At 41.3% G+C, this 22,061-nt stretch overlaps 1 protein-coding gene across 2 annotated transcripts in view; it reads right to left on the bottom strand.

Moving 5' to 3' along the window:
- LOC138569646 (uncharacterized) overlaps positions 1–22,061 on the bottom strand; it is a 1,436,407-nt gene that overhangs the window by 85,327 nt on the left and 1,329,019 nt on the right. For both annotated transcript variants that reach the window (XM_069647797.1, XM_069647798.1), the window contains exons 66-67: positions 9,687–9,874; positions 2,583–2,680 (exon numbers count right to left, since the gene is read on the bottom strand). In XM_069647797.1, coding sequence (XP_069503898.1) covers positions 2,583–2,680; positions 9,687–9,874 — 286 coding nt within the window. The remainder of the gene's footprint in view (positions 1–2,582; positions 2,681–9,686; positions 9,875–22,061) is intronic.

The following is a 22,061-nucleotide window of genomic DNA, read 5'->3' as shown; positions in this document are numbered from 1 at the left end:
ATAAAAGAAATGTGTTTTCACGCCTTTGGGAAGAAAAAAGCCTGAGGAAGCTTGTTAATCAAGCGGAACGCGTGGCGGTTTCCACCCTGGTGGGGTGAGTGTTCTTTTTAAACCTGATTGTCAGCAAGGGAGGCATGGTCATGATGTCTGTCCTTTTTAAGCCATTAGGCAGTGTTGGTTGCACAAGATTTTCTGAAATGCAATAAAAGACGATTTTTATTTTTTGAGCAAGCAGTTTGGTCGTGTGTACAGGGTTTATTTTCCACATGGTGTTGTTGGGGTTTTTTTGTAGTGCTACAACTTTCCTTCACACATGTGTATTTTTAAATATATATATATATATATATATATATATTACATTTGTGATGTCATCTTTGATGTCCTGGGTGTTAGTGTTAGCAGTGCACGGTGGCGCGAGTTATGGTTGCTTATCTTACCATAACTGCCGAATTTCAGGGGTTATTCGGTTTTACTTTGAAGCATAACGTCCCTTTAACAAAGTTTTTTCACTGAATTTCATAGGTTTTTAGTAGCGCAACTTAACCATAACATCCCTTTAACAACGTTTTTTCACTGAATATATATATATATATATTAGTTTTAGTGTACGTAATACAGAAAATGTATACGTGTATAAAATAACTGTAGTGTACTTACTAGTTTCTTACAAACTTTTGGTGTTACTGTTGTGTAGGTATGCTCTTGCTTTTTGCTGTGCAGTTTCTGTGAGGTAATGCTGTTGGAGGCATATTTATTAATTTTTGGTATATTCTATTATGTTGTAAACGCTATTTCACTGGATGGTTGGTGTCTTGCATATACAGTTTCCACTTCTTATTTATTATTAAATGTAATGTATTTATGTGGTGCTTTTTGAACATGTTTGGTGTTTTTATTGTATGATACAATAATGTAAGATACCCCCTGAGTTTTTGGATAGTGTTGATGGTGACCGCGTCCGTCCGCGGACATGCGCATGGTCCACGGGCATCAAAATCACTAGCAGGGCAGGGAGATCAGTATTTTCTATGTTGTATGTATGTAAGCTAAGAGAGTATTAGTAAACTTCACATTTACATTGTCTATATCTATATTCAGTGATAAAACTTTGTTAAAGGGGTATTATGGTTAGGTTGAGCTATCAAAAACCTATGCAATTTAGTGAAAAAAACATTGTTAAAGGGATGTTATGGCTAAGTTGCGCTACTAAAAACCTATGAAATTCAGTACAAAAAACTTTGTTAAAGGGATGCTATGGTTCCAAGTAAAACTGAAAACCCATGAAATTCGCCAATTATGGTAAACTCAGCAACCATAACTCACGCCACCACTGTGCACTGCTAACACTAACACTCAGGACATCAAAGATGACATCACAAATGTCATTGATGACATCATTGATTACATCACATGTGCATTTACTTGTCATGAAAAGTCTGTACAAGGGATTCTTATAGTAAATGTTGATGAAAAAGTGTGAAGGATTATTGGAATAAATATCATGAGGTACGCAATACGTTAAGTTATGCATCGATACGAACACCATTCTATTATCAGGTTCTTTATTAAGCTACTCATGTAGAAACATAGGCATTGAGTGCAACATACATGATGGATGTACAATATTATTAATCTTACCATGTTGAATAGTAAAATGATAAATGCTTTTTATTACAGTTTTGTCTACTGTGCAACATTTAATAACTAGCTAATTATCCCACTTAACTACATAATTGCCTTATTCGAAAGAAAACACAAATAACAACAACACATAGAAATATGAGCATATACAGGGAAAATTAAGTAAACAACAGTATTACCAGCCAATCTTCATACCCCAACTGATTAACTTTAGACACAGAAATGATCGCTCTGCTTCAAAGCTACTACTTCACTATGTATAACTATCATACAATGTGACTGGACCCTAAGGAGAGTAGTATGCATACAATGTATACAAATATGAGCATATCCAGGAAAATAAAGTAATAAAAAAAAGGCAGAACTACAAGAAAGTGTTGATAACCTTACTGAGTATCTTTATACACAAAAAGCATTACTGTTTTCCAAATCTGTGTATTCCCCTATGTATAGGTTTCATATGCTGTGAGTGAACCCCAAGTGAATTACTGTAAGAACATATTTGAAGTATAACTTTACAAATATAGTACTTGAAAATGAATTATGATTATATGAATTTTTAGTTCCTGACTGTTACTGGCCTAGATATGTCAGTAAAGGAAAAAAGGGGGAGACAGACATGTGATGTCATCAGTGATGCCATCAATGACATTTGTGATATTATCTTTGATGTCCTGAGTGTTAGTGTTAGCAGTGCACGGTGGTGGCGTGAGGTATGGTTGCTGAGTTTACCATAAGGGTTTTTCGGTTTAATTGGAACCATAACATCCCTTTAACAAAGTTTTTTTTACTGAATTTCATAGGTTTTTAGTAGCGTATTTTAACCATAATGTCCCTTTAACAACGTTTTTTTCACTGAATATATATATAGGTTCTCCCGCATGATATCTGGAGTACAACGTATGGATCATTCTATGAAAAGCAGACAGTGTAAATGGTACCTGGTGGAGAAATTATAGAGGCTGGATAAAGGCTTGCGGATCGTGCTCACGGCTCTTGATATTTTGGTATCGGTCCACTTCAGCAGCTGGCGAGATCCCTTAAAGTGAATGACAAAAATAACGGATTATACACACGGTAGACGTTTTCATAAGATTATGGTCATAAATGTATAGGGGAGGAAATCTCAAATAAGCTAATGCATATTGCATCACTATAGTGAATATTACTGATCAAACATTACTCTAGCAAACATGAATTACTCCCTTGCACAAGGTTTTAGGACATTATGCATTTCCTCTTTGTAATGTTATTAGGTTTTATACTGTGTACTACTGCCATTTTCATGGACTTTAGGCATTTTGGGATCTGCAAGAAAATTAGGTTGAGGTTGGTTTGGTTAGTAGAGACAGGGACAACAATGCAAGCTTGCTTTGCTGTTGGGTTTATTCATTCATATTAGAAATACACTGGACAATGTGAGCTAGTTTGTTTCTAGGTGATCTGTGGGTAAGGATCATGAGGAATGTGCATCCAGTGGGTGGTTCAGGTCTCCCCAGTCCGATAATAGGCAGGTTGGGGGGTTTATTATACATGCTGATTACCTGTGTATTGGGGGGGGGCGGTATTTGCTGGTGTTCACCTGATGTGTGAGTAGCTTAGTCAATATGTGTTGTATAGGTCAACAGTAGAATGCTGAGTGGGTTATTAAGGGGCGCAAGCAGTCAAAGTGGCAACAGATACTTTAACTATCTCAACAAATATCAAGGACAACGTCCACAGTGGACTCTGTCTTGCAAGAACTATAACAAAAGCCCCCTGTAAGGCACATATATCATAGATAACCATGGCCCCCCGCTGGATCCCCTCTAGGAGCAGTGCAAATATCACAGTGGAGCCCCAAGGGGCAAACATCACTGTATCAGAGTCGAAATGGCACAATGGCCTACGTAGGAGCAAATATATAGTTCAGTGGGAATGACGTTCATTCATCGCCCGTATTATTTTGCAGCATTTTTTGCCAACGTCTTTTGCCTGAAAACACTCATCGAAAATTATGTGGGGTACGGGGGCTAAGGGCATATAAGGGATAGGGTGGGTGACAAATAGGTAATAAATAATAGGGGAGGGGAGTTTGGGGGACCCCCAAAAAATAAAGCAACAAATTCAATTCGTTTTTCAGGCAAATATTTTCATCAAAAAACGCAGCGAAAAAAACCTGGGTGTTATGGAGTGAATGCACTCTGCTACTGTGCAGACACTGTATTTACTGCTGTGGCGCTTGCGCTGTAATAACGGGAGGCCCACACGGTGTCACTGGTCTCAACTCCTTTATTCAACTAAATCCCCTTCTGTCCCCATGCCACATCCCATTCCTCTCCCATGTTCCGCACCCTCCCTAGCCCCACCTTCCACACAACGATGTGGATTGAACTAAACAGTGAACATGCCAACCTTCCCCCTTTTTAAATTCTCAATCACAAGCTAGCTCATCTCTTCAATTAGCCTTCTGGGTTTAGTCTTTGCCCTGTGATGAGGGGATCTATCTAACGCTCCCCTGCCACCATCCTCGAAGGTTTCCCCATCCAAAGCTTTCTAATCCCCCCAATATGAGTCATCCAATTCTTTCCTGGCCCAGGTGTCCTTAGGGTCTTCCCCCCAGGCTTCCCATTACCTCACATCGCCACAACATACCTTGTAGTGTGACACATTCCTTGTGACCTCTGAACCTTCGCCATTTGCTGCAGTGATCATTGTGCCTTTCACTCTTGTGACGGTGAGAGGACTGGGTGCAAATCGGGAGTCCTCTTTCCTTCTCTGAGTCTGGCGTACTATTACTTTGTCACCTTCCTCAAAACTGTGCTCTCGTGCCCCTCTCCGCTCCTCCGCTGCGATCTTCAATTTCCGCTTTTCCTCAGCGTCTCTGGCTCGGACCTCCCTGTCCTTCAGTATGGTGTTTCCCTCCGGGGGTCTCTGCGGCAGTCCGCTCTTTAGCCTGAGACACAACAATAGAACAGCTGGACACATGTCAGAGGTACTGTGGGGAGTGTGGTAGTAATCACGCAGGAGCTGGTGCATAGTCTGTTTGAAAGGTTTGTGGGACAGCTGGGCCATGAAGCACTCGCCCATGGCATTGGCTTGGGGCCAGAGGGACGTGATTTTTCAATGTTTGAACCCCATGTATTGAGCAAAATTGGCAAAGTCCATGCTGGTAAATGGTGATCTGTTATCGGACTTTATAACTTGGGGGACACCATAGGCCATGAGTATTCAGTCCAGGACTGGTATGACTACCGTTGCTGCTGTGGACAGCACCATTTGTACCTCTGGATATCTTGAATATTCTTCAATTACAACTAATGAGTAGGTGCGTCCCTGAGAGCCCCAAAAAGTTAATTGGCAGTTCTTCCCATATTCCACTTGGGAGTGGAGACATCACCAGCAGGTTTGCGCAAGGGTGCGGAGCAATCACGCTACAAATGGCACACTTTTTCAGAGTGTCCTCTACCTGCATATCCAACCCAGGGAACCAGATTTTCTGCATTTTCGTCGTCAAGACGACCCTCCCCAGTGCCACTCATGGGCCAGATCCAAAACTTGCTGGCATAGAGATTTGGGTAGGACATTTCTGCAGCCCTTCATGATGATTTGGTCCTCAGTGGTGGTGAGCTAATTCTGAACCAGTGACATGGCTTTGATGTCATCCTGAAGCGGTTCGTCCAGATGTCTGGCCCTCTCTTTCGCATTTCTCATTTTGCCCTGGCTGATGCATTGTGCGACAATCGCCATTACTGGGTCGGCCGCTGACTCCTGTTGAAGCGTATTCCACGCTATGGGGAACGGCTTCATTTGGTGAATGATGTACTGTAGGTATGCATCTGCGATCAAGTGCTCAGGTTGAGGGGATCCTGTAGGGTGGCGTCAGCTGGGTTTTTGTCCTTGCACGGCCTATGGCAGATGATGAATTTGTATTCTTGGAGACAAAGTCACTATCTTTCAATTTGCTGTGGCATCCGGGCTTGGGGGTTACCATACATGGTGAGGAAGAGGGACTGGTGGTCAGTGACCACTGTGAAGGCTTTTCCAAATAGGAACAGGTGGAAATGTTCGCATGCCCAGAAAACATTGTGGATTTCCTTTTCCGCCTGCAAATATTTCTGCTTGTTAGTGGTCAGACTGCGGCTCGCATATGACACAACTTTCTTGATGTGCATGGTCCTGGGGTCATATTGTGCAATTATCGTGCCCAGTCCCACAGGGCTTGCATCCATTGTCACATCTGTGTCTTTCGCAGAGCCGAAATATGCCATGAAATAGGCATTGCGTGTGTGGATTTCTGTGAAGGCGGTCTCACACTCAGGCTTACAGGCAAAGACTTGTTTGTCTTTGCTTAGCTCTTGGAGCGGAGCACTCACTGTCACAAAATGTTCTAGATACCGGGAGCAGTATGTTGCGAGTCCCAGGAATGACCTAAGATCAGACACATTCAATGGGTGGGGGCACTTGTATGGAAAGAGTGCCATGTGGGTCCCAAAAGTGGTGATATATCTAAACTCCCAGGGCAGCTCCAGCTGGTGGTAGCCTTTATTGAGATAACGTTTTGAGAATACAGTTGCTCCATTGAGGAGGTGGATCTTGTCCGTTATTCCTGGGGCTTGGTGTCGCTCTCGCTGGATGAGCATGTTAGGGCGGCGCATATCAAAACAGAGGCGGATAGATCGGAAATGCTTTTGTGATGTCCCCTTCAGAGTTTAGATATTTGTGGGCAATTATGCGATACAGAATGTGAATGAGTCCCATGTCTATGGCCGTTTTGAAATTTTAGATGAATCCACTATTGTCTTCTGTGGAGAGTATAGCTGGACGCGGGCTGTGTGAGATTTGTGTGCACAGATCATTGTAACTTAGATTAATAGATTTTCGATGGAAAGTCTAGATACCGTTAAGACTTGGTGGGGGGATTGGTTTTAGAGGCAATGCTTGGAAGGTAGCTGACCAACCGAATTGCATTAGGAGATACCATGTATGATATGCTTGAGAAATCATTACTGGGGGCTAGTCTCCTCAAAAATACATGAAGTTCCACAATGCTTCTCATGTGTTAGTACATTAATTCTGTAAAGCACAGCAATGCAACTTAGCAAACAGTAGTGCTAGGATTTAGCAAAAATACAGAACAGAGGGATAGGCCATTCCAAGTTGGGTACAGGCTCCAGATCATTCTGGTTGACAGGCGACCAGAGATCTTTCAAATCATACTTCTGCATAGCGTTGAAGACATTTAGCCCCTCCTTAGAGGCTTAAGGTGGCTCCAACACATGGGGCCTCATTACACGGTAGGCGGTGAGCCATGGCGCTATTAGCGCCATGGCTCATGCCGGTAAAATACCGGCACCGCCTTGGCGGAAAGGGGATTTACCGCCCCATTCCAAGGTTGGAGGGGCGGTAAATCCCCTTTCCGCCATTGCCCTTCCCCATTCCCATTTCTGCCCCACAGGGCTCTATGGGACTGGGGAAGGCGCTAATTACGGCACCGCAATTTTGCGGTGCTGTAATTAGCTCTGAGGTCCCTTAGCGGGTTGGATTTTAACACCTGCAAGAAGCAGGCGTTAAATCCTCCAACCCGCAAAGGGACCTCGTAGTACGGCGGTAAGGGTTAACGGTCACCGTTGCCATTAACGATGACCGTTAACCCTTACCGCCGTCCGTGTAATGAGGCCCATGGTTTTTGTATAAGAAAGGCTTTCCTTAAAAGGGTCCCTCTTGAACAGCCTTTACAAAGAAGGGAAGTCTATGCAAAGCCTTGCGATGGGGGTGCAAGTAATGCTAAAGGCATGCTCCCTGAACTCTAGTATGATTTGCAACTGTGCTTCTTGTTGCTTAAACAGGGGGGATGATCATAAAGGTGCTTGATTTGCGGTTTTTATTCGGGCCAGTGGTTAAGGAAGATTATCGTTTTGCTGATTTCTTCTGATAGACTTCTATGGGACGCCCTTTCTTTCTTCTTTGTTTTTACTCCTGTCCTGACATTTGAATGGCATGTAAAGCCCTGTTACTTTACTAACCTGTTTGCTCATTGGTATAATGAAACTGACATTTCCCAAGACTATCAGTACTGAGAGATTATGTCTCTATTATTTGCATTTTTAAAACTGCACACATCACCTTACAGTGAAGTGTGGTTAGGATACTTTGCATCCTTACAACGTTTGTGTTTTGTGACTTATTGGTTACAATTGCAATACAGCCAGGACAAGCTGAAAGCAGCAGATAATTTCCTACATCTTTTAATCTTTTTACTCATGCACTTTCGCATTTACTGCAAACGGCAACTAGGAGTAGCTAGCACTCTAAGATGGGTGTGCCACAAGTGTTTTGCCTGTCCTTTGGCCATATTAATCTTTCGCTTTCTTCCTGCCCTCTCAGAGCAGGAATGTCCTTGTATGCAATGCCTTTTCCCATTGAAATCTTCTCGTGGTGGTCAGTGTGTGCCTGAATGCTGGGACTGTCTAGTTCAAGACCACATCCAGGCGCTCAAATGTCTGTTGTTGAGAAGTTGCTGTGGCCAGTGGCTATCCATAATTGGATTAGGTTGACCTCCCAAGGTCCCAGGGTTGATTTTGTAAATCCACAACAACACAATGCAAGCCCAATAATCCAGAATATTATCAGCTGGTGCTCCTGCAGGCCTTGCTGGCTGTAATCACAGTCTGAAATATGGCACTTTGTTATGTTGGGGAGAGGTAGCGTTATATCATCTCTTGCGATTTAATACAACTTCCTCACATTTAGTCATAACCTGAGTAGGCAGTCTGTATTCTCAGCAATTTCTGGATTCCTGTTATCAGAGGTCCAGATTTGACTGTGCCAGTTGTTTAATCTAGATAGTATCAGTGACTTGGTGAACTTAACCTAACATCAACAACAATGCTGAAATACTAAAGTCTTCTAGTAGAGCTAGCCGTCCTACTCAGTCAGCACATTCTGAGCATATGTGGTTGATTACGAAATTCGCCCATGTAATTTTGGAGTACGGATCACTGCAGTCACTTAACATAATCACAGTAACCTGTAAGATTCACAGTTCATCTTCACCCCACCAATTCACTCCGTTCAAATGGACAGCATGTGTGAATTGAACTTTGAGCACCTGAATGAATGCAGATGTCTGTGTCTGGTGTTCTGCAGGGATGTGACCCAAATACATAGTTGCAGGTTGGATCATCGACTTAAAATTCTGCTTTGCTTGGATAAAGTAGTACTCTAAACCTACAAAGCCCTTTCTGCTGGGTTGAGTGGATAAACAGACTCATAGGATTACTTCATCACTAAGGTAAGGGAATACACACTTTGAAACACTACTATTCCTGGACATCAATCAGTACTAATACTGCCGAGCAGAAAATTGGTCAAGCTATCAATGGGGATAAAAAGCCAGCTGTGCCTCACACATCTCGTTAGGATCTGCTGCAAGACCACTATGGGACCATCAGAAATAACATACAGACTCTCTTTATTTTTACACGGTAGGCCTAGCATCTTTTTGTTGCTTGAGAGCAGTAAACAACACGTCAACAGAGAAAGATCGAACCATGCTGCTGCCAAGAAATCAGCTTCACCACCACCACCCATAGCGTGATGGTTGGTATCACACTGCCAAAGGTAGATCCCAGCCAGGGCCAGGTGTGACCCTGCCCTTGATGTAATAGGGTAATACAGTAATGTGAATTGGTGGATTACAGCTATTTCATGAATCTGTATGTGTCTTTAAGACTAAAGGTGTGAATGCCGGCTGACCTACACATGCTCTCTTTCTCCAGACATGACTACTATTTTGTTGGGTAATAATGTTGCACGCCATCAGCCCATAGAGACAGTTCCGCTTATATAGCGGGCTATATAACTGTAAGAGGTATTATTAGAAACAATTTCCATCAAGTATTGTGTATGAAAGCTTAGTGCTTCCATTTGCTCAACAAAGGTAATCATTCTTGTGGTGTCCAAGGATACATATTGGCCACTGGATATGTCTACTGACTGATGTGCCCCAAAACCAAAATGAAAAGTGATCATGTCACTATTCAACAAATTAACTTTTCACCAACCATATCCAGAGCACTCTTCAGAGCTGTTAGTATTCCATGAACAGGCTTCATAAGCCAGACATCCTTCACAACACTAGGCAAGAAAGTCTTGATTGTCTTCATATATTCGTCAGTCTTCTCGCGCCAGACCTCTTCCAGAGGCATTAGGGTTACATCATAGTAGGCTTCCTTCAGTGTTTCTAGTGGTCCTGAAAGAAAAGATGAAAAAAAAAATTCAATTAAGGTATGTGTGATTGGTCAATATTGTCTCATAAAATTGATAAGAGTTGTGATAGATATGGTAAAGCACTTCTTAAACTGTTGACGTTTCTCACTCTGCACCAGGTGTTTGCCAAGAGGTTCATTGACAAGCATACCACTATGTATATGTATCGCACCTGCTCAGAATGCTGTATATTTCAAATGAGTTTAGGACACAACAATTCAAAGGTGGCCTTAAAGAGTCGGTCGCAGGCAATATAACTGTGATTTTTGCCCTCTTTCTGCTCGGTCTACTTTTGGTGAGTTTTTCAGACACAATTGTAGGGTCTTCTTTAAGAATGGATGACATTGGTGGGAGGGCTCCCTAGAACACTTCCCAAGAGTAATTTTGCCCTTCTTGATTCTGATGAAAATATGCAAGTCAAGTCCTCGGTGCTAGCAACCCGATAAAATGTTCTTTTTTTCGAAGGAACAAGTCAAATAGTAGCGAGCTTCTGTATATACAACACACCTGGATAGCGAGCACACTGTATAACACGCCCACATATTAATGCTAATCAACTTGGAAATACTTGAAGATATTTGATGTCTACACCCCTTGAACACTCTAGCCATCGTAGTGTATAGCCAATTATTTCCCATTATTGTCTTTGTAAAATCCCCATCGGCATTTATTGATTTTTGCTAAATCCTTCAATGACTACCCCTATGGGAGTCCTAGCAGCTGTGTGAACTTCCATTGTCCATGTTTAGTAGCTCCATGCATCATGTCCCTCTTGGGCAAGCTTTGCTCTATCTTGTTATGTTTACTGATTATTTTTTCACCTTGCTCACCATCTACCCCTGCTTAATTGGCATACTGCACAGGGGAAATACCACATAGACGAAAAGTGTACTCACCGTAGTGACAACAGTACTCTTAGTCCATAGTCCACCAAAGCTAATGTAAAATGATCTGCTTTTGATGCATCTTTCTCAATATGTACTGTCTCCTTGAAACATTTTGGAAGTAGCACTGTAATGTCCCTTACACCAATGTTCCGGAATCCTACATACATTACTCTGTAAGGATACCTGTGAGTTGAGTCAGGGCATGTACACACACAGATGTACTTATCCTGAGACCCAGCTTTTCATCTTACCCCTTGCTCTGCTTATTTAATCCTCATATCCACATCCAGAGCCAGTCTGAATGAGTATACATTGTATTTGTATTGTATTGTATTTATATAGCACGTTATGCCAACGGAATGCATAAGGGAATAAACGGAACAAATGGGTGCAAACAAATCAATGAAAAATGTATCAGTTAGACAAAAGATGGTCTTGAGAAAAGAGAGAGACGATACATAACTGAGAGAGAGAGAGGGAGAGCATTCCAGTGCTTAGGTGCAAGTACAGTGAAGGAGCAAAAGAGAGAAGGTGTGCAGGTGGGACAAGAGGCAGATAGAAGAAATTGAGACTGGGTGCGGAGGGTATGGGCAGAGGTATAGAAAGATATGAGATGAAAGATAGGCAGGGGCCAAACCATGGAGACACTTAAAGACAATGTTGAGATTATTAAAGAGTAGTTGAGAATCGAAAGGTAGCCAACGAAGGGAGAGTAGAAAAGGGAAATGGACTCTCAAGGACATAAGTGGAAAAGAAAGCAGATGGTAAAATTAGACAGAGCAAAGAGGAGCAAGTTGGTGGGTTGGGAGACTGGAAAGAAGGCAAGAACGACTGAAGATGGGAGAAGACAAGAGATGAAAGTAGGGGCTTTGTGGCGTAGGAAGTAAGAAACTGCTTGCGTTCCTAACAACAAGAGTGGGGCATAGTAGAGATGTGGAAGGAGAAGGAAAGAGAAGAGTCAAAAGAGTGTTCATGGTTACAAACACTTAAGCATTGGGAGGATTGTTGCGGAAAATTAAATGTGCAACAAGCCCAGTATGCATTACGTGCTTAGTGATTTAAGCATGCAACCCTTTAGTCACAGACATGCTTGTCAAATATAAAGATCTTTGGTCATTCTTTTGTTCCCAAAATGTTCTGTCGTTATAGGCAATGCGGGTTGTTAAGAGTATTGTGAGTTATTAACAATACATTACAATAACATATCGAGTTGAAATTAACCCCAGGGTAGCAAGGAATGGGGAAGAAGTGTACTCAGATCATGGTACGATTTACATGAGGTATCCTAAATAGAAAGGAACCCGTGAGCTACTGACCATTGTGTTCCTTTATGTACAACTAGTGAGACATCCATAAAGGTGCGGTACATCATCTAGTTTTGTATAGGCAGGGTTTTTTTTATAAAACTATAACTATTTCTCATTTTTTCTACGATTAGTGTTGTATTTGAATTTTATGAAAAATGTTGTAAAAGGTTTTAGGAATATTTGAAATTTTACACCTTTTAGATTGGTACATGAGTATTTGTGATTTATATGAAATAAAATTGTGAATGTATATTGGTGTTATGGTTATTGTGTGGTAACCTAGTACCTATCTGTTCAATGTACTAAGCTGTTGAGACCTGGGGACTACAGAAGGGCATAACAAGTGGGCGTTTTTGATCTTTCGTTTAAGGGTTGTGCATGATTTGTTCTAAGGAGCTTGGTCATAACATCATTAAATAGCTCCACGTCTCTGTGTGGCTTTTGTATGTGTTAGGCAATGCAGTCAGAACCCTCATTGGTGCTACTTGTTCCCTCTTCCCTTTTGAAATGGTACAATAGGTGAGTATCAGACTGTCCATCCTGGAATGATAGCCTCATATCAGAACATAATTTAAACGGTTATTCTAAGTTTTGATAATGTTCTTTGCACGGTTAACACATTGGCCTTTTTATTAGGAGGGCACTACATACTGGGAGTGATCATTAGAGACATAGTGAGATGCAGTGGCAGCGAAAAAGAGGCATACATTACAGGGCCTGCGGTAGTGGCCCTGTAGTTATGGTTAAATTGCTCAACTCATTGGAAGAACACTTTTTGGGTGGCTTATAACTTTGCACCTCCGGACGAATCCTTACCAAACTTTGGAAAAAAAGTATATGGCCACGTCTGAATTTTTTTGCCAAGTTTGGTGAAGTTTCATCAAGGGGGTCAAAGTTGTAGGGGGTCCCAATTCTTTTTTTTGCCATAGACGCAATGGAAACATTATTTTGCTCACACCTACAGCCCAAACCGCTAGATGGATTTTCATCAAATTTCCGGCAGGAGAGTCGGCTTGGTCCCGAAAGCGTGCTTTTGTAAATTTGGTGTAAATCCATCCAATAGTTTTCTTTAGAATGGGCCAAAAGTAGGTAAAAATAAATTAGTGATATCTGGGTTCGGTCTGCGGACTCACATCCCTGTTCGGTCTGCGGATGGGAATACGATTGGCCTAGAGGGTGAAGTGAAGTCCGCAGACTTTGGGTGTGCCTACTGATTGGATGGTGAAAAGCGTGAGATGCGTCAGATTTTTGGAAACGCCCGCCATGTTAGATCCGTGGACAAACACAACATTGCACTTATCAAACTAATCAAACAATCTCTGTTGAGGTGGGGGGTAATAGGGATGGGATGGAAAATGGCCATAAGAAGCCAAAAAACAGACTTGTATTGTCCCTGAAGTCCGCAAGCAGTCCAGATGTTTGGATACGGTGTTGTGATGTTCGCGAACACTGCAGATGTTCGGGGGCATCTGTGCCTATGTCTGCATTACAGGGTTAGTGAAAAGCAGTTCTTGGATGGCTTATAACTTTGGCACCACTCAATGAAACTGCATGTAATTTTGGAATCTTATTCTAGACCTAATTCTGAATGGTTCTGGAAAGTGTGGAGCTGTTTTGTCAAGAGGAAAACATATTAGAGGGGGGTCCCAAACTATTGTAAAGGCTTATAAATGTGGTGCCATTTGACGAATCTGCACAACAGTTAGCAAAACGATTTTGAATCTGGATATAAATGTTTCTGCAAAGTTTGGTGGGATTCAGTCAATAGGGGGTAAAATTAGAGGGGGGGTTCCAGACTAATGTAAAGGCTTATAAATGGGGTGCCATTTGACAAATCTATATAAAAGTTTGCAAAAAGATTTTAGATCTAGATATAAATGTTTTTGTAAAGTTTGGTGGGATTTCGTCAAGAGGGGGCTAAATTAGAGGGGGCATCTCAACATTTTTAGATGACTTATAACTTTGTTGTCATTTGATGTATGTGGACAAAAGCTTTCAGATATATTTTAGACCCAACCTTGAATGTTTGTGTCAAGACTGAATGGATTTTGTCAAGTGGGGGCTAAGTTATATGCCTATTTTGTGTACATACATTTTGACACTTGAAAAAATAAAACATGGGTGGATTTCCGGCAAACTCGTGTAAAGAGCATTGGCAAGGACCTTAACGAATGTTTTGCAAATTTGCCTGTGTTTTATTTTTTGACAAGTGTCATAATGTAGCTACAAAAAATAGTGATATACTGAGGTATAGCCTGTGGTCATGGCCAGATCGTGACCCGGACAATCTGGCTACTGGCCATGACCACGAGGGATGACAAATGGGTTTAAAGTGGCCATGTCCACCTGGGACCGGCTATTTGGTAAAGTTATTCTAAATTGGGATAGGTTTGAAAGGGAAATAAATGTGCCTGTGGCCATCTTGGAAAAGGATTTTCCTTCCTACAGCGGGACACCACAGGCGTCCTAGTGTAGCAAGAAAAATCATTTTTTTTTAGCTTTTAGCACCCCGGGTTCCTGCTTTGGGAACCTGCGGTGCTAATTGCCTTCATCCCCCATTGCAAGGACTGGAATGGGGGATAACAGTCCGGAGCCCTCATTATCTGCCCTCGCTTCGCTTGTGCCGATAACTTGGGCTGCTGGGCCGTTATCCCCATTCCAATAACTGGAACGGGGGATGAACGCCACATTATTCCCTTTAGCATAACACAAAATGCTAATGGAAATGTTGGAAAATCTTATTGAGTCTATGTACTTTACTGAGACATGTAAAGTAGATGGAGTCTATAAGATTTTTTTATTTGTTCTATTTTTTAACTGTGAAAGGTGGTTCCTAAAAGAACCTTTCTGATGTAGTTTTGTTTTGCAGGAGAGGTCAGAACGTAAGGTGGCGAGGAAAATGAGGGAAGAGGCACCAAGCACTAATATGGAGGGGCAGGTGGATAGGGGAAGATGTTGCACGTGTGTTACTTCTATGGCAGGGGCAGTGTTTCTCATGCTTGCTCCTTGATTACAGCTCCAAAAGCACTTCAAAAGTGCTTCCTCCTGCAGAGTGGTGTGTTGCAGTATATACAGAGGCCTGTTGTCTTCGAAATATATGGATCAACAGCCTCTTCTATTTCTTGCAAGGTAGCTGGTGGGACTTTGTGTCCCACAGAAGTAGGCATTGTGGTTACAGTATTGGTTGAGGAAGATGAGGTGAAGGAAGACAGCCTACTACTTGCTAAGAAAGGAACAACCTTTCTGAGAGCCCTGCGGTGCTTGGATTTGGTGTGGCAGTGCATGGAGGTGGTCCCGTAGGAGTACTGTCGAGGTAGTCCGTGACTGAGTGCATTTCACTTTGGTAGCTTTAGCCTTTGGTACATTCCCAACAGTGGTAACAAACTGCCACACCCATGATTCTCTCTGGCTGCTAGAGGTAGCCACTTCCTCTACCTCAGCTTCTTGGTCCACTTCATTGTCTTTGGAAGTACTGCACTTTTTTGTTGTGTAGGTCCTCCAGCTGGTGGTGGCTCTTGGGGAGGAGTGCTGGCAATAGCTGATGCTATTTTAAGATAAATATCAGTCTTGCTAATATTCTTCCAATTATGTGCTTTGTACTAGATCGTTAATGGATAATCAGTAAGTATAGGTGTAGGAGCTCTGCAAGGGTACATGTTGAGCTTAAAAGTTCCTAGATCAGTAGAAAATGCAGTTCCAAACTGTCCTCGCAGACCGGACCTCATTGTGAAGTGCAGACGCTTTTGCAGACACGTCATCATGCAGCGCGCAAGCGCATGGTCACGTGGCACTGTCCGGAAAGGTCCGTGATGACATCAGACGTTCGCGGACATCGACGGATGCAAAAACAGTGGAAAAAGTTGCAAAAAGTGTATAGAAGTGTTGAAACTTTGTAAATTGAACAACAATGTTGCTATATTGGGGTAAGTAGTAGGTTGTAGGAAAATAACATGCATGGGCAAAAACCCATGAAATTCACTGAAAAAACGTTGTTAAACGGACGTTATGGTTAAGTTGCACTAATAAAAACCTATGAAATTCAATTAAAACACTTTGTTAAAGGGACGTTATGGTTACAAGCAACTGAAAAACCTCGGAAATTCACCAGTTATGGTAAACTAAGCAACCATAACTCGCGCCACCAACTTGCACTGCTAAGGCTAACACCCAGGAAATCAAAGATGACATCACAAATGTCATTGATGATATCCCCAACGACGTCACATGTGAAATTAATTTTGATGAAAAGTCCCTATAAGGGGTTGTGTTTATAATGTTAATAACAAGATGTCGTGGGTGATCGGGAGATCTATCATGAACTACTTAATTCATTAAAGAATGTACCCATCTAAACAACATTGTATTGGAGTGTTGCAGACCCTGTGTTGCCCTTATGCCTGATGTCACACATTTGTGTTCAACTGCCCTGTGGGTCGTTAAGAACCCATTTGATTTGATCCTCACCTAAAAAAGAATAATGATGTGACCTTAAGGTGACTTTAAGGTGAACATTTGAACTATCATTAACTATCATTTAACACATTTACAGGATACATGGGATCCCTGTTTCAAATCTAAACCTGCACAATGAAACTGCAACTAGTACTCGTTCATTCAATGTATTTCATTTGCCCAATGTAAATTAACAAGGTGGTAATCATTTTGTTACAAAATGTTGCACTTGAGTTATTTCCTTCCCATAGCACTAAGACCATGAGCAATCTTCACAATTAAAATCTCCTTAATCTCAATATAACAAAAATCTATAGCACTTCATTTCTCTACATTGCATGTACATATGAAAAGCAACCACACCATGAAGAACTACTCAACACCTATCCTATTACTGAGCCAATTCACCATTCTATTTGCCTAGTGGGTGTGGGGCAAGTGCTTGATGGTGGTTTTGGATAATACTACATACGTTAATATCATGATAAATAGATATTAGGTTAGCATGAAGATTGCGTGTAGCAAGATTTATTTGGTGCCATCATGCCTGGATCCCTCAACAGATGAGGTGGTTGGTTCATCCATCAGAAGCTGCTAAACTCAGTAACTTGCTGAACTACTGAGGTACCAACAAAGGCCATTCTAGACTGACAGCTATATTACCACAAGCAGAGGGCACCAGGCGTGAATTATTAGCCCTAAAAGATATGTCATGTCTCGCAGCTGTCATGTTGCAAGGTGTGATGTGGGGGACACTAGGAAGGTATACATCATTGCACCAGCTCCAGAACCACAAATAAGACAAAACTGCTCAGACCAGTATAAAAACTGACAATAAAGATTCTAGAACTGACAGCTTAAGGAGATGACTGCCTGAGAGCTCTGCTCCTGCCCTGAAAATCCGGTATTAAAAATGACAGATCAATCCTCCAATGAGATGCCAGATCCTCCTTCCTCCAGAAGAACCAGGCAGGAGTGTGAATCATCTGAAGCACCTAAAATGAGTACCCAGCCTTCAAAAAGAGTTAAGGAAAATGGATTGATTGCAAATCGAGCTGAAGGACCATCTGCTGAAGATCACCTCACACAGATCATGGACAGTGTTGTTTTATCTATTGGGAAGATTAAACAAACTGTTCTGGAAATGAAAAATTATCAAGCATTAGTCAAAAGCGTACTGCAGACCTGGAGTGCAGGGTTGCTGATTCTGAAAATCACCTTCATGCATTTGAAGTCAAGATTTCACACCTGACCCTATGTTTGGATGATGCTCAGAAAAGGATCTGTGAGCAAGAAAAGTATTCTAGATGCTCTAACATAAGGATCACTGGTTTCCCTGAAGGTATTGATGGTGGTCGCCCAGTGGAATTCCTACAAAAGACCCTGCCAGGACTTTTAAAACTCTTTCCAGGTGATCAACTGGAGATTGAACGAGCACATCGCTCCCCAGCCCCTGAACCAGCAATCGGACAACACCCCAGAGCCTTCCTGGTGAAATTGCTATGGTTCCCTATTAAAGAATCTCTTCTAAAAAAAGCCAGAGATTTGTGGGATTTGAGATGGAATGGAAAACACAAGACTATTCTCTTTAATGACAACAGCAAGGATATAGTGCTTCAGAGAAAGTTTGTTTTGGAAGCAAAACGCCTGGCAAGAGAGAAGCACCTTTCCTATTACATTGTTTATCCAGCAATCTTCAAAATCATTGTGGAGCAGCCAGGAAGAGAGGACAGGCATCCATACAGAAAACCTTGGCACTAATAATATGAAGATTCCCTGAATTACGTGCCTGCATGTTTTATTTGATGTTTTTTCACATGTTTTGAGTTTAAGTTACAGTGTATTTCAGCACTTGGATATTGTTGTAAAGGTCGGTTGTTTGAAATATTCCTGCATGATTTCAAACTATAAGAAGGTCCTTTCCATTAATCCCTTTATTGTCATTGCAATAGAAAAGGAACCCGGATGTTGTTTATCGGAAAGCTTTTGCCAGCAAATCTCCAGATGTAAAATATGAAAGAGGGCGCCGCGTTCAGGAGATGACCCCCGCTTCCCTCCCTTATCTAAAGCTTAGCCCGGCACAGATTCAAGAATGTTGTTGACTCCCGAAGGCAAGTAGGTGAATCGCCCTCCCTCCTTCGACAGTCCTTCTCTGGCTTGCCACCTATTCCTCCCGTTGTATCTCTTGTAACGTGGAAATAAAGTTAATGCAAATAAACAGAGCACTGCTCTTGGTGCGACATGGCTGACGAGGAGACTGAAACAGTAGGAACAGTGATGTTCGCCGTGCTTCCCGGATTGTACGGTTCAAAGCTGCACGCAATAACTAACAGCAACGTAATGCCAACTTCTGGTTGCCTGGGGAACTTTTTAATCTTGGGATCTGTGCATTTCATCCCCACGCTCCTCTGTGAGCATTGTTGTATTGGATTAAAATTGCTTTGAGGCATCAGTTCTACTTGAGATGTCTCCATGAGCTGCCCCACTTGCACAAACATTTCTACCTAATGATGTACCACCACTGTTAGGGTAAAGATCACTGTAAAAGTAATGCTATGATATAAAAACCTTCCTGATTACTTCTGCTGCCAGCGCAATGTGTGACCATCGACTAATGACAGCTGAACTTTAAATGTGCTTGCACTTCTGGGAGACTGGAAAACTTGTAATAAACAAGAGCATGTTACGAATGTTCATAAGGGGAAAGAGAAATAACATAGCACTCCACCGTCTAAAAAACAACAAAGCTCCTTCAAAGTGCATCCTGATTCATCTTAATATACAATAGTGTTGGATTTCCCTGGATTGGTCACAGTACCCCCGCCCACCACATAATTCTACTTAACATTCTTCTCCACGGGCATGACTGAAAAGGGATCTGATGCTAATTGAGCACTCTCAACAATATGGTCACTTTCTTCCATTAAGTCCCATGGAATACCATAGCTATAACTATTTAACATTCATCCCAGGAGCTCCCAACATGTGCCATTTCGGATTAAAGACATTGCCAACTGAGCCGGTAGATTCTAAATCTGTATATTTAACCAACGGCACCTGTGGTACTGATGCTCTGTAGACAATATGGGATAATCAAAATCTTTGCAGACGCAAGCTTGAGGCTCCATGTAATAATTGACTGAACTGAGGTATTTTAGAGGCCCAGAAATGACAATCCTAATTTCTCATAATTAGCATAGCAAGGGCTTGAAGTATATTGGTCCCACACTGTATACCTAATAGCAACTGCGCATGAAGATGGCCTTCTGTATTAGCATCTTATACTTTCTTTTGCCAACAATTTTAGTGCTAACTCAAAATAATGTCAGATGAATGAAACTATGATATAACCGTCAAGATCAGGTGTATGCTACTTGTTTGGGGTTAATTCTCCATGTATCCCTGTTGGAAAGGAAATTATGGAAAAATAGTTATGAGTGCGTATTCCCTGAGATAGTCTGCCCTTCTCTTCTATTGTTGACTGTTATATTTACCGGTCGACAATAGCGTTCAATTCTTTTATTTTGCAAATTGTGGGAGGTGATTTACTGTTCTACTGGCATTGTGAATGCATTATTTTGCCTTTGTCCTTCTGGATGAGATCATACGTGTGTATTGTAACTAATTCACCCTGCTGCCAACTGTTTATATATAACCATGGGGATGGGGGTAGAGAGGAGGGAGACGGGAGGGGAAACAGTGAAAGACAGGAGTAAATGTTGTGTTTAGATGAATTCCCTGCATACATGGATCTATGTGCTTGAGCAAGCCTATATGGCACAGCATGTGTTAGTGTTGTACTAAGCTACAGCTTGCTTGAAACATAATGATTGATAATTTCACAGATTTAGATATGGTGTAATTCATGAATTGTAAGTATATGTTAGACATATATGAGGAAAACAAGTACTTTATACCATCATAAAGTGCTATTACTCCTCTGCGTTGTCATGTCACGGAAGATGATAAACTAAATATCTCGCCTATTTATGATTAAGGGGGGATGTAAACAAATTAACGAAACATACATAGATAAATGTTTTCATATTGAGATGTTAGATTACTCAGTATGTATGCAGGTTTTTTAATTCTACCACACCTCAGGAGTTATAAGATGTTTTATAAGACGCTTATTGAAGTTAGGATTCTATTGTTGTAAATTGTTTTTAATTTTATTTATTTTTTATTGATTGACGCTGGTCTAATTTTGACATTGGGCAGGTGAGGCTCTCTCTTAGCTATACTCTTCTGTTCTGGTCCCAATATGTTTCTCCTACTTTAATTTTGTTCTTTTTCTTTTATTTTTACTCCTCTCTGTGTGTATTGTTTACTTGTTATTAGTTCCTTCCCATACCTCACCAAATGATGCTTTTTTATCTGATCTCTGGTATTCTCTCTTCGGTTGAAGGTTTTCACTTTTCTATTCATATCTTCGAAGTGGTAATGGTACAGTCTAAGTGGAATAGACCCTCACTGGTGTTTCTGAACTACACCGGAAAGATTTCTCCACTGGGCGTCAAAGATTGGATATGTCACATCATTTGATTGTGGTAGTACGGCTAATTTAATTATTATCTTGAGTTGGAACAAAAGGGGAGTAGATAGTCCAATTAAGGAGGCGCTAATCTTCTTTAATAAGGAAAAGCCTGTCATCGTTTTACTCCAAGAGACCCATCTGTGTCATGACAAAGTTGATTATATTTTGAATAATATGCATGTGAAAGAATACTCAAGTGCTTGTTCCAGCAATTCTAGGAGAGTGGCTATCATATTTTTAAAAAATGGGCGTGTCTCAATAGAGAAAGTCAGTATTTATTCAGATGGAAGATTTGTGGTGCTTAAACTGTTAGTGGAAAATAAATGCTTAATGATTTTAAGTGTTATGCACCCAATGTAGCCCAAACAGAGTTCTTTGGAAAACTGGAAGTTGTGCTAAAGGATATGAGTAATGGGCCTATACTTCTCATAGCTGATTTTAATACCATTATATATAAAATATTGGACAAATCAGAAATGTCGCACTCTCATATGGAAGAAAGGGCAAGAAAAGGTCTTGGCCAATTCATACAGTACTGGGACCTACATGATATTTGGCGAAAACCGAATCCCCATCAAGAACAATTTAGTTTTTATTCAGCTACTCATGATACTTCATCTTGAATCGATCTCTTTTTGGTAAGTAGAGACTTCTTTGGTGATGCAAACGTGTCTGATATAAGTTACATTAAAATCGCTGATCATGCTTGCATCCATTTAAAATTAGACTTCTCTCAAGAAGGTGGAAAACATAATAGACAATGGAGATTTAACACTGGTTTGCTGATGGATAAAGATTATATTAAACAAATTGAGACCGATATCTCATTTTTCATTAAAGAAAAAGCCAAGACAGTTGATAGATTGTTTACATTTTGGGAAGATTTGAAGGCCTTCTTGCGGGGTATGATAATGTGTTATGCTTCATACAATAAAAGAGTGAGGCATGACTTGTGCGCCTGGAAACTAATTATAAACAGATGATGAT

This window comes from Ambystoma mexicanum, chromosome 2q (genome assembly GCF_040938575.1).
Source record: "Ambystoma mexicanum isolate Mex_15411 chromosome 2q, UKY_AmexF1_1, whole genome shotgun sequence".
Taxonomy (NCBI): domain Eukaryota; kingdom Metazoa; phylum Chordata; class Amphibia; order Caudata; family Ambystomatidae; genus Ambystoma; species Ambystoma mexicanum.
This window is presented reverse-complemented; position numbering and strand designations above follow the sequence as displayed.